Source organism: Watersipora subatra, chromosome 11 (genome assembly GCF_963576615.1).
Source record: "Watersipora subatra chromosome 11, tzWatSuba1.1, whole genome shotgun sequence".
Taxonomy (NCBI): Eukaryota; Metazoa; Bryozoa; class Gymnolaemata; order Cheilostomatida; family Watersiporidae; genus Watersipora; species Watersipora subatra.
The window spans coordinates 2,603,114-2,616,668 of NC_088718.1; the positions used below are offsets into that span (position 1 = coordinate 2,603,114).

At 37.2% G+C, this 13,555-nt stretch overlaps 1 protein-coding gene across 2 annotated transcripts in view; it reads right to left on the reverse strand.

Moving 5' to 3' along the window:
• Positions 1-13,555, reverse strand: part of LOC137408375 (ribosomal protein S6 kinase 2 beta-like) — a 77,592-nt gene that overhangs the window by 16,976 nt on the left and 47,061 nt on the right. For both annotated transcript variants that reach the window (XM_068094879.1, XM_068094878.1), the window contains 4 exons: positions 11,182-11,288; positions 6,385-6,508; positions 5,222-5,352; positions 2,504-2,592 (listed from right to left, as the gene is read on the reverse strand). In XM_068094879.1, coding sequence (XP_067950980.1) covers positions 2,504-2,592; positions 5,222-5,352; positions 6,385-6,508; positions 11,182-11,288 — 451 coding nt within the window. The remainder of the gene's footprint in view (positions 1-2,503; positions 2,593-5,221; positions 5,353-6,384; positions 6,509-11,181; positions 11,289-13,555) is intronic.

The window sequence follows — 13,555 nt, forward strand, 5'->3', positions numbered from 1 at the left end:
TAAGAGCTGTGTCTGTCCGTCCGAAGTCATACTTAGAATTAGCCAGAGTTGGAAAAAAAGATTGCACCTCAAGGAAATCGAAACTGAATATTCGGATTCCCTGCCATGCGCACTACCATCTGTGCCGCTTGACCCCTTTTTAATATCTAAGAATAATTGTAAACAAAGTTATTACACATGATGATCTTTCACGGCACACGGAACTGCTAGCTTACTCGCAACAGCAAAAAGGAGGCCATTAAATCTTTCTCAGTATAGTACTGAATTTTGATTTGCTTCTTGCGACCTACCACCTGTCTATGGCTCAGTCAAATGCTACCAACTATAACATTCTTAGCTAGACAAGATAATAAGTAACTCAATAAATACGTATTCAGTAAAACCATGCAGTTAAACCTAGATCTAATTGACAGAACTTACTTTAGTTAAAATGAAACTGATCTATATTTTTTTGAGTTTAATATATTTAAAAAATTGAAGAAAAAAAACTTCAAGTTTGGCAACTTTTGAAATGCTGTTGAAAACATATTCTTAAAGATTTGAATATCCAAAAAAATTGTTGAAAATTGAAACAAACTATTTGATTAACCCTTTTGTTGGGAAAACGACATGGATGTCTATAATCGGTTCCGTAGACAACCGATTTATGCAGACAAGATGACATTCATGCCGTTTTTGGTAGAAGTTGATAAAACCGGGTAACACAGGAAAAGGATATCAATGTTATTTATGGCTATGATAATAATTCAAATGATGGTAGTGCCGTAAATAAATACAATGAAAAGTGACGGTTACAGTAGCTCAGGCGATAATAAAGGAACAGGCATAACAACACGGCGTATGAACTGGCGTTTGCCTCTGCCAACGAAATGTTTTAAAACATACCATACATAGACAGTTGTTGTAATACATATGTTAATGGATGTTTATATACAAACAAACTTGCAAATATTAAAGTATGCAAAGCCAACACGTTATAGAGTAGCGATTGTATTGAATTTCTAACGATTAACTACGCAGGTTTCAATAATTTTTGGGAAATTTTGACCCAGCCAACGGGTCATTGTTTAAAAAAAAGTGCATAAACAGCGAAGAATGTCACAATCCAGTTAAGCATTCACAACCATTTTGATAAAAAATGTAGTTTATTCTTAACCACACATTTCTTACACTCGGCTGGAACAGCCGGACAATGAACTTACCGCTAGACAAGAGGCTAATTAATTATATAGCTTTCATTAGCAGGTAAAACAGGTGTCATAGGAAATCGTATAATTTATATCCATAATCGCAGACGTAATAATTTCATAGTGATTACAATTGCGCAGCTCATTATGGATTAAAATAAAAAAAATGATAGCCTAAAGGATTAGAGAAGGATAAGCTCTAGCATGCAGAGGATCATGAATACCGACGATGGCAACCTCGTTCAACCGCACATTGCCACTAACCCAACATATAATTTCACAATAAATAATTCATTTAGTTTCTTATCTACGCGATGCACATATTTAACTAAAATTAAATATGATTAATAAAATAAAAAATTGTAACTAATAAAATGAAAATTATAAAAAATGCAAATGTTAATAGGAAATTAAACAAATATATTTAAAGATTATTTTTTTAAACATTAAAACATAAATAGAACACAAGAAGTTTATCCCTGCTGTCTCAATAGATTTATTGTGGTGAACACAGCATCTTGTTTATTTATCGCAGTGGTTTTTAACCTGGTTTCAATGAGCCAGTCTCAGTGGTTCAGTGAAGGTCTTCTCAAAGGTAACAGCAGAAGTCACACTGATTTACGAGGCTATGTCTTTATGAAAAGATATGTAATTCATAGTGAGTTTATGCTTTGTACTGGCTTTGTTCTTTGAACACAGTAATGTTAATACACAGTTCATTTTGTGCATCAGTAAAACTTGTAGCCTATCGGTCTTGAATGTGAAAAACATTATATTTTTATTTTCCAACAAAGAAGGGTTTGGTGAAAGCCCACATAAAACTGGTGGAGTTCAGTCTCATAAGGTTACGAACCACTGTTTTAATCACTTGAGATCTTTCAGCCGCCATCAGTTAAGGTCAGACTTTCAGATAACATTTTATAACAATCACACTTGAACGCGCAGCGACCACTTGGTCTGACCTGCCTCTCTATCATTCCAGTTTTTTTAATAGAGCAATGAAATCAAGAGTTGTCTTTCCGTTTGCCATATCATAAAATTATTAAAATAATAAATATAAAGGCATGCTGAAGAATCAAGATGCAACTTTGGTTTCCAGTGACAAAAAATATTATTATGGATGGAATTGCAAATGAACTGATGGTTCCTGAGCTTTCATTGGTCAATTATTATTCATACCATTGAAATTATTTATAAATCCATTATAACAGTTATTAAAAATAATCATATAAATAATTTGCTTGGCTTCTGACCACCAAATTGGTTTCAAGTTTATAATAACAAAAAAGACCTCAGAATAAACTGAGAAACCATACCTAGTCGGTTAGCTGGGTTCCTCTTGAAAAGCGCCCTCAACAAAGCCTGTGCCTCGGGACTTAAGAACTGTGGCATGCCTAACTTGGCCCTGTAAGAGTTTTACAGCAAACTATTACACAAATTAACTTTTCATTGGCACCATCCAAAGCGACACATTATCAGCAGCCATAAATAGGTACACTCGGTGAACTTTCTCCTCACCCCACTTAACCAAGGTCACCCTATCAGAACAAGTTTAGGCATGCCCGATATAAAATCAATCCCAGAAGACTTTGATTACCCTTGCGGTATTATCACAAATGCCTACTTTCATGACTGTAAACAACATTCAACGGGACAAGAAAAACATCCCATTCCACTTCTGCGACGAATCAGAGATGAGTATGCCAGCAGGTAGAAAATGTCAACCAGAAGACCGAGTAGAAGACCATTTGAGATGAATCGATGAAAGCCTAGCAGAGCCGACATGTTGCCATTAAAGATCAACTTACACAACCTTCTAGTAGATTCTGTCAAAAAGTAACCGTATTTTGCTATCATTTGCAATTATTTTTCAGAGTTCGATGGGTAGCTGCAGATTATTTCTCATGATATTTATTATTTCATTTTATATATTTCTTATTATTATTATTATGATATTTTACTCTGATGAAATATCAGTATACTTGTTATTGTCATCACAGTGGCACAGCTTAAATTTACACACATTTTAGTAGATTCTGTCAGAAAGTATCTTTATTTTTCTATAATTTGCGATTATTTTGATGTTTGAGGTGATCTGACTGCCAGGATGTTTCAAGATTAAATGTGACAAAACTTGATGGCAGTTAAAATGCTCCGAAAAAAAACTAAGTGTGAAACGATGTCACTATTTGACATAGTTGATATCGGCTATTGTGTTCAAGTTGCAGTGTAACGCGTCTCTCTTCTGTCAGTCTCTTTGCAACTATAGATGTCCCAATCGCAGTTCGATTGATCTGAGCGCTTTAACGTTAGCTGATTTAAAGGTAGGGCCACACGAGACAAAATTCTCACGAAATCGGCAAAATTTGGACGAAACGATTAGTACGAATTGACATTTGGACGAATTCGTCCATCGTTGGTTGCGCACGATGAACGAATCCTGAATTGGACGAAACGTCAGAAATTCCTTCGAATCGTTGTTTGATTGGTCGGTTGAAAAGGTTAGTTGAATGTTGAAGGTCGTTTTCTTTGGCGCATATCCAGAAAGATTGAAACGGAATCGGCTTCAATTTATCACCGCGATCTGATTGGCTAGTTGAAAGTTAGTTTTGTACGAGTCCGTGGTGGGGGAAACTCCGTGTGGCAGGTCAAAAATTTCGTACGAATTGAATTTCCCAGATTAGTTGGAATTACACGATACATGTGGCCCTACCTTTAATCTTAAAATATCCTGGCAGTCAGATCCCCTCAAACATCAAAAACAATCGTAAGATAGAAGAATAACTTCTAATAAAATCTACTAAGATGTGTGGAAGTTCAAGCTGTGCCACTGTGATGACAAGTACACTGATATTTCATCAGAGTGAAAAATATGTAACATTGGAATTTTCAACATGATTGAGCTTGATAGCATATCATTTGGAAACTTCTGGAATAATAATTTGGTAGTTAATCTGTAGCTACCCTTCTAACCCTGAAAGCTTGATGCAGCCAATTTTAGGAGTGAACAGCCACAAGATGGCCGCCATTACCACTGTTTCCATGATGCGATTAACTGCAAGTTTGTATCACCCACAAGATGGAAATGGCGAAAATCCTCAAGTCAAACAAGTTTTGATACTCACAAATTTTCCCGATTGTTTCATGCTTTCAAAAGAGCAAAATGGCACTTGTGAATGATGTGCCAAAAAGTACTGAGCAAGCTATTCCATTTTAAACATTTTTCACACTTCAGTTGTGCTCCTTATGCGCTATTCTGCGTTACTATTCGTGCCGTTATGACCTCTAATGTAGAAATCATTATCGTTTGCAATAAAGCGTTCACATTAATCCGCAACACACGAATGTCTATTGAAACACATAGCGCGATAACTCAATGTGAGCACAACTCCAAATCTACATCATGAAAACATAATTAACGACTTAATGGTGACTAGAAATTTGCAGAGACAAATGGCACACAGCCGGTCGAACCGTATCAGTATGTGAAATGAAAGTAGGTATTTCTCATGAAAACCTTAGGTTTTGTTTGGCAAACTAGAACTTGGAGGAGAAAGTATACAGGAAGTCAGAGGTTGAGGACGCTATAGACAGGAAGTCAGAGGTTGAGGACACAATAGACAGGAAGTCAGATGTTGAGGACACTATAGACAGGAAATCATAGAACAACTATGCTCTTAGCCCATAACCAACCAATAAATGATTGACACAGTTCATTTGACAAGGTTAGTGAGCTTGCCAGCCTTCCTAGTAAATGCAGCTAACAGCTGCCACTTACTGACCAGCGAGCAAAGAACACTAGGCTCCATCCATTGATTAGCAGTACCTTTATACATCATTGCAACACAACATTCTTTGAGTTAAATCAAATCTTACAAACTTTGAATTGATTTATGCAATTGAATTAGAACAAACAATTACTGGGGTAGCAAGACGATTACTGGGGTAGCAAGACGTACCCTTATACCTCCATGGCCTTCAACAGTAAAACAATGAAGAGTTGATGCCGACTACTTCAAACTAAACAAACATACTTTAGTATGAGGTTCATCGTTTCTTTCCGATTGGCTCCTTGAAACGGCAGCGAGCCAGTTAGCATCTCATACATGAGCACACCGTAAGACCACCAGTCGGCAGCGGTACCGTGACCCTTCCGGTTGACAACCTAGAGAGAACAGAAATGAATCTGCTAGTGGGGCTGCTAGCTAAACTATTCATGAAAGGAATGCATATCTCATTTGTCTAGCCAACCAAACGCAGCAGTGAGCCTTGTCTAAACGCTCTCAATCAGTAAGAAAGCAAATAAGCATACGACAGCGTTCAGTAAACCTATATAAACATCCACAAAGTAAAACAAACAAACGAGTTTAAATGTACTAGCTGTCGATCTTGATTGCGCTGCATGCGGCTAACCTTCTCCAGCAGCACCTCTGTTTACTCTACATTAGACTAGTGAAAATCACCAAAATAAATCTATGACTGACATGGGATGAAACGTCCTTAAATTTTTAATGCCACTTACTAGAAGTCACACTCTACAGGACAAAATTATTCACAGAGCGATATTTCGTAGAAGTTGTCTTTTGATGCCTATTCCCGGACTATTTTGCGCTTGTTTAACTTTTTATTTGACTTTTTTACTCTATATGTAAATGTATCTGCAAATCAAATGATATATATTATGCCTAAATTAGAATCATCATTATCAATGTCATCAACTTCAGTATGACAAGTGGTTGAAGGTGATTTCAGAGTGAAGAACTGCAAGAGCAAATTATGAGATGACGACTTCATGCTGAATTCTGAAGAAAGTGTGACAACCTTGAATAATTTTGTAAAGAATTGTGTTACACTGGCTGTGGGAACAACTCCAACCCCCAGCGATGGTAACGAAAGAGTTCGGAACTCAACTACTTTTTAATTTTAGGTAGTAGTTATTCTCCCCTTTTTTAAAAGTCAACTCGTTTAATTTTCAGTGGATTTTAACCATTCGCAGAACTGTCTGTTTACGAGTTCGTGAACTTTTATCCATCAAATAATATCATCTTTAGGATACTCCGTGGCTTGGTTAAAAATTTATTTGCTGATCTAGAAAGGTTGGTTTTACCTGCGTTACAAAATGGACTCACCGCCTAGAACCGTTATAACACGAGATGTCAAGGACACAAGGTTATATAGCTGTAGGAAAAAGTCTTACCTCAGGGGCCATGTACTCGACAGTGCCGCAGAAGGAAAAGGCCTTCTTATCATCTCCAAATATGGAGTCCTTTATGAGGCCAAAGTCAGTGAGCTTGATATGTCCCTCGTCATCCAATAGAATGCTGCCAGACAAACAATATATTACTGAAACACGCGTAACAAACCTCTAACTACACTACACACACACGAGATGATGTGAGCACTAGACTGCATTGTCCATCTCTCATTTTGTTTTTCTGGTGAAGGATATTGCCAAGGCTATAAACAGATGATGGTGCACAAATCTTCGGTAATGAGCCTGCCATCTCATGAGTTGGCTAAAAATGGAGATGCTCAAATACAACAAAAAGAAAAAACTAACAAAAAAAAAGGAATTTCTGAACATGACTTAAGGTAGGGCCTCCACGAGACAAAATTCTCACGAAATCGGCGAAATTTGGACGAAACGATTCGTACGAATTGACATTTGGACGAATTCGTCCATCGTTGGTTGCGCACGATGAACGAATCCTGAATTGGACGAAACGTCAGAAATTCCTACGAATCGTTGTTTGATTGGTCGGTTGAAAAGGTTAGTTGAATGTTGAAGGTCGTTTTCTTTGGTTTTTCTGTTTGTACTGAAGAAAATGATTGAAACGGAATCGGCTTCAATTTATCACCGCGTTATGATTGGCTAGTTGAAAGTTAGTTTCGTACGAATCCGTGGTGGGGAAACTCCGTGTGGCAGGTCAGAAATTTCGTACGAATTGAATTTCCCAGATTAGTTGAAATTACACGATATATGTGGCCCTACCTTTAATGCTATAGTTTCAATATAGCTATTTAAAATTTTAACCCAAAAAAGTATGAAATAACACAAATTAACACACATATGTTAATGGATGTTTATGTACAAACAACTTACAAATACTGAACTATGCAAAACGAACTACAACTACGTATGCCATAGAGTAGCGTTTGTATTGAACGTTTAAATTAATTAAATTTTTTGTTGTTAGTAAATATGGTAGAGGTCAAATAGAAAATTTAGGTCTTGGCGTATAATTATAAGAAGAATGTTAATCAAAAACACTAGCATATCGTGTTCATTTCAATCGTGGCCAAGTCAAGCCTCTGGTTAGAGCACATTTCCCTGAAGGATTGTGAGAAAAATATGAACACAGCAGGAGAGGGTCGAGTATCCGAGCTGAAATAATTCTGCAATTAATCATCAGGAATGTCTCAAGAGACTACGGCTAAAATGCCTTTGACCTCTAAGACGGCTAGCAGATAAATCAGAGCTTCTATTGCATCCAGAAAAGGTTTCTATTACTCCTTTATAAATAATACATTCCTCACCCTCAGAGTGTGTCAACTAAACCCGGCAGCTAGGCTTGATAAGAATCGAACAGGAAATGCATTTGATGAGCCGTTTGGAGCCAGAGTACAATGAGGGTTTCACCGAGAATTGGCACAGAGTTTGATGTATGCCAGTAATACAAGTTTTTGATTTAAACTGCCCATTATTCTAGTGCTTGTTACAAGAATTTTGCACCGACGGACATTTTTTTCTGATTTTCTGACAGATCAGTTTTCCCGGTACCAGTAGAAAAACCTGCTGTGACAAGAAATGTTACAGAAGGAATGGAAAAATTACCATTCTGTTTCTACATGCAAGTATTTCTGTGATAGTATTCAAATGGACAAGAATGAAAATTTCAAAAGGCCGGATATTCCTGACTTAACTTCAGATACTAGGGACCAACACTGACCACAAAAGGTAGAAAACTGTGAAGAGGTCACCTCTCAGGTTTTAGGTATACTATTACTCTGACAGTTTCGAGTGCCATGAGAGATCATCAGGTATGCTAATAAGGCACAGAGAATAAGTGTGTGTACAACTATTGAGGAATGCTGGTTGGTAGATGTTTAGAGCAGGTATTAGATTGATGGGGTTTTAAGCTCAATGTCATGAGTTCAAATCTTACATAATGCAATCCCTTTTAGCAGCTCCCAACCTTGGTGACTACACAGCTTCCAGCATTTCTGAATAGCTCAACTATTCAGGAATGTTCCAAAAATTATTTCTCACCGCTAGCATCACTTACATCGTGCAACAATGAGTAAGGTCGAGTCACACGTAACGCTCCAATAGCATTGCTCCGTGTGACAGAGATAGACAACCACAAAATACAAAAATCCCATGGGTTGTTGACATAACTATTCGGTTAGTAACAAACTAGGCAGAAATTATTTTATGAAAGAATAATTGTGAAACAAAGAAAACCAGCCAAGTTGCTGATACTAGGGAGGCGTTATATAAACGGTTGTGATAACAAGTGAACCTTCACACAGCCTGTTGAAGCATCAACAGGCTATAACATTCATAAGGTTTTGAAATTTTTTAATAATTTGAAGCCTCATCTTGTATATACAAGCAGGTCCCCTGATCCTAAACACAACTTTCCATCAACTGTGAAAGCATGTCAAAGCATGCAAAAGCAGCCATTTTTTATTTCTTGGTCAATTTGAAATGTCCTCGGTATTTTAGTGACATATCGACAGCAACGACAATGAAACATGAGAATTGTACAGAAAATTTCTCAATGACATACAGCCAAAACATCATAATACAAGGCGAACCGGAAGTAGGAAAACAAGCGAAACCATGCAGCCAAGTCTTCTCGGGGTAGGATTAGATGGGAAAACAGCACCCCAAAGTATCTCGGGCCGAGATTTCAGCATGGGTACAGCTTCATTTCAGATTTGACCTACTTCTGTTGAAAATGTGCCTCAAGAAGTGAGCAATTGTGGGTGAAGTACTCATTAAATAATATAATATTCCATGTTGAATCTAGCATCTTGACCTTACCAATGCTATATTACTTCAAAATTAGTTTATCTAAAAGGGTCGATGCGTGTATCACCCTTTCAAATGTTCTACAGTTGTACAGAGACGCTAACATCAAAACTCTGTCGACCAATGACTAGAAACTTTTTATTAATCTGATCATCATTAATGGAGTGCAAACCAGATTGGCTAATGTTGCTGATTGAAAATGGTAACAGAACTAAAGGCTGATTCACACTAAATCGCTGTATGTCGCCGTTTTCCTTTTGGCATTCATCGTAGATTATGTGTACCGTAAGCCCAAGGCATCGATGAAGCAACACGGACACGTCAGAAAAGTTTGAGGCTGTCAAGCTTTCCCTAGATTTCGCCGAGCATTGACAAACACCTTTACAATGTGAACCATTTAAGCGATAGTAATTCACGTGATTTATTTATGATAGCGGACTATCGGATATGATCGGACTAGTATTTGATTCATGCAAACGAAAACAAAAAGGTTTCTTTGCGAAATTTAAATAGTGAAATTAAAACACTACGTCACAGAGTATTTGCTGATGCAAATGTGGATGAGTTTGTGATAGTGTGAATATTTTTATTATCGACGATCATCAAAGTGTTGTGGAATCAATGCCAGTGATGAACCAGCCTTAACGCTAGACAGCAGCAGCAATAACTCAAATGTGAGTTCTGCCAAATCGGACCAACGAATTTCAATAATTATTGATTGAAATATTCTAGATATCAATGAAGTGACAATCTCACACGAAGTAAGAATGCCTAAAACAAGTTGTTTTCCATATCCTTGTTTTATACATTAGATGATTTTTCTTTCAAAGACCGGTGCAGGGAATGTGCATAAATGTGAGAGCAATCCCTCGAAAATCGATTATGACGTCTGCTTAGCTTCCAGCAAGCAGAAGCTGTGTGTGTTTTTAACGGTATTGTTGGACATATAATGGATCTGTGAACTTGTCTGGGCATGTCCGAGTCCAGTGGCAAGGAAACCTTGATGACGGGAGTCATGTCCAGTTGCAGAAAGTGATTCAATGTTGGATGTCATTCCTGCCACCACCAGTGGTATTTTTTGGGAATTGAACCTAAACCTGTTGTTAGCAGTTCAGGCAGTCTAGACCAATAGGTCACTGATTTTAAGCACTGGATACCCAGTTTCTAACAAAGCCATTCTGCAAGAAAGTTGGGGAGTTGTTGAGTATTTTAACTGCGATCAAGTTTTGTGGCTTTTAATCTTAAAACATCCTGGCAGTCAGGCTACCTCAAACATCGAAAACAATCGCCAATGAAAGAAAATACCAATATTTTCTGATAAAATCAACAAAAATTTTGTAAGTTAATCTTTAATGTATAAAAGAGGAAAAGGATACCATATTGCCAAATGATGACAAAATGGTCTAACCTATTTAACCGGCAATTTCGTATATCGATGGGTTTTCTAGAATGAATTACTGTCGTTAAACGAGGACTACCTGTATTTTATAACCTTGTTATTAGCATTGCTGCATAACATTATGGAAACACCTAATTCGAAATGCCTCTATTCTCATGCATCTCAAACAAGTACATATCAGCATCGAGAGACAGAATTGAAATATAATGCATGTCTATAATGCTTGCAGTGGTTAGAGGGAGTAGATAAGCAAACAACAGAAACCGACAAGCCTGAACATGCCTTCCAGATGGCACTTTTGTTAGCAGCTACCTTATTCAAAGAAAACCTCAAATCACGCCTAAAAGGCATGAAGGTGGAGTGGATGCTAACCAAGTTTTAATAGCTGTTCTATTAGAAGCTTCAAGCACACATCAACTCAGAACTCTACCCTAACCCCCTTCCTAGCATCAACGAGACCATTAGGAGGCTTGGTCTACACAAAGTAAAAATTTCCTGCATCATTTCCTTTTCAACGTCAGACAAATGATTCCACCTCACTGTATATCAGCACTTACTTTTCGGGTTTGAGATCTCTGTAGATAATTCCTACTTTATGTAGATGATCCAAGGCCAAGGCGAGCTCGGCAAGATAAAACTTGACGTCTTCTTCTGTGAACATCACCTAAATAGAAACGACATAAATAGTAGAGTTGGAGTTGTCTTCACTTGTTACTCGTTGAATTTTAAATCGTTTTGTGATGGGACACAGTAGTGATCCCCTTCATTTTGCAAGATTAATCAAGACCTCCTCCCAGGCAAAAAGTGAAAATTCACGGAATGAAAAGAAATTTCCAAAGTCACTACTTTAATGATCATGAGTATTTTCCTCTTTTTCTCAAGTTCACTTGTCGATATTGAGGGTAGCGGGTATTTAAGCGACGTGATGAAAAGTATCACAAAGCAATTTTCAAAATGTAACAGACAAACAGCAAAACGTGATGACCATTATTACAATGAGGCTCGCCAAAGGATCTCACTGGTGCAGAGTATAAGAAAAACATATATTTTAGTTTTTGTATATCTATCTATTTTCTTATAATTTATAATAAATATCGTTTACGTCGTGAAGTGACGAAAGCTGACCAGTGAACAAGTGAGGGATCACTGGAGCGAAAAGCATGCTTTATATTGGTATTCAGGTCGATCAACCAGCAAACCTTAATAAAACTACATGCAATAAATCTACACATCGCTTCCAGTTTCCAACAGCCAATAAAAAAACTGTTTCCATCCAACATGCTCATTAACTTTTGGACTACAGAAGTACAACAAACAAGCCAATCACAAATGTTTTATATCACAGGATGCAAATATTAAACTTTGTAAGTTATCTACAGAATAAACATTTTTTTCAAAAAAACAAAACATTACGTTTTAAGAAAACATTGCAAGCAAAGATACTGGATATTATCAAGTCTTGACCGTGGCGCAAAAGGAAGTCCACTGGCTACAGGAATATTCCACCCAGTTTGGTCAAGGGTGGCGGGATAAAGTTGCTCAATCAAATGGCTAGTACTATAGCCGGTGAAAATGAGGCTGTCAGCTTGGCCAAGAAAGGAAATGATGACAGAATATAAATTCAAAAATATCGCAAAACATGTGCTAGATGACTGCTATGAAATAAACCGGCAGAGAGCATTGTGGAACAAATGAAAGCTCTTTTGTATTACTAGAAAAGTTTGCTTTACGATTTTTCGGTTTTCAGCCTCAGGACCCAAACTGATACTGATAAGAGAAACCGCATGATGAGCAATCTGAAAACTTTGTAAAGGCAAACAGATTTGACATGACAGAAGAGTAAACAGAATTTCAAAGGACACCTGGGAAAATTTTGATGGAAACTTAGGGAAATTTTGATGACAAATTGGAAAATTTTGGAATTTTTGCAGACATCTGAAATCTAATTCAGCAAAAGGACATACACATTAATAATTTATTTTGAACAAAGTGGAGCCCATGCTATTGGCAGCTGAGTGTAATTACAACGCGAGAGAGCTGCTCTCTCTGCGAGAAAGTATACCAGAGCTTAAACTGATGAGTCATAATGGGACTGGAAGGAAATGTACCGTGACATAACGCAGATGCAGGCTGCGCTATAAAATTCCAATTTGGTGAGCAAAGATAGAAATGGGCAGCTAAGTTCCCACGGATATCAATTCTAACTCTCATTGTTCCTCCACCACCACCGGTGATTGTCCAACGTTCGTTCCATCGATTATCGGAGATTAGGAGTTATGCGCTCAGCTACTCTTAAAGAATGTACATTACCTCAAAACGAATAAGGTATAGTAATACTCGTGAGTTTTGGACCAAGTACTCTCGTTACAGAGAGTAGTTATGCTAGCACAAAAAATACTACCAAATGACTATATACCCAATACTATCACTGTCATTACTTGTTTGATAACTGAAAAAAGATTTTCTGTTTTTGTTGTTACTCAACACTTTGTAGGAAGTCGAGGCAACCGAAAATTAATCTAATTTAATGATGAACTTACACACAAAATTTTAGCAGATTTTATGAAAAGGTATCGGTATTTTCTTATTATTTGCGCCTGTTTTTATGTTTGAGGTGATCTGACTGTCAGGGTGTTTCAAGAGTAACATCGAAAAAAATTGATCGCATTTAAAAATGCTCCGAAGAAAAATACGTGTCGAAACGACGCCATCAGTTGCTCGGCTGCTGGCCTCTCCCTTATTGATATTCGAGTTGCAGGTAACTCTTTGCAGGTAACTATAGATTTTATAATTACACTTTCACGTGAATCTGAGCAGTTAACAGCAATGAAGTTTTATCAACTTCAATCTTGAAACATCCCGGCAGTCAGATCACCTCACACATGAAGAAAATCGCAAATGATAAAAGTACTATATATGTTTTGGTAAAAC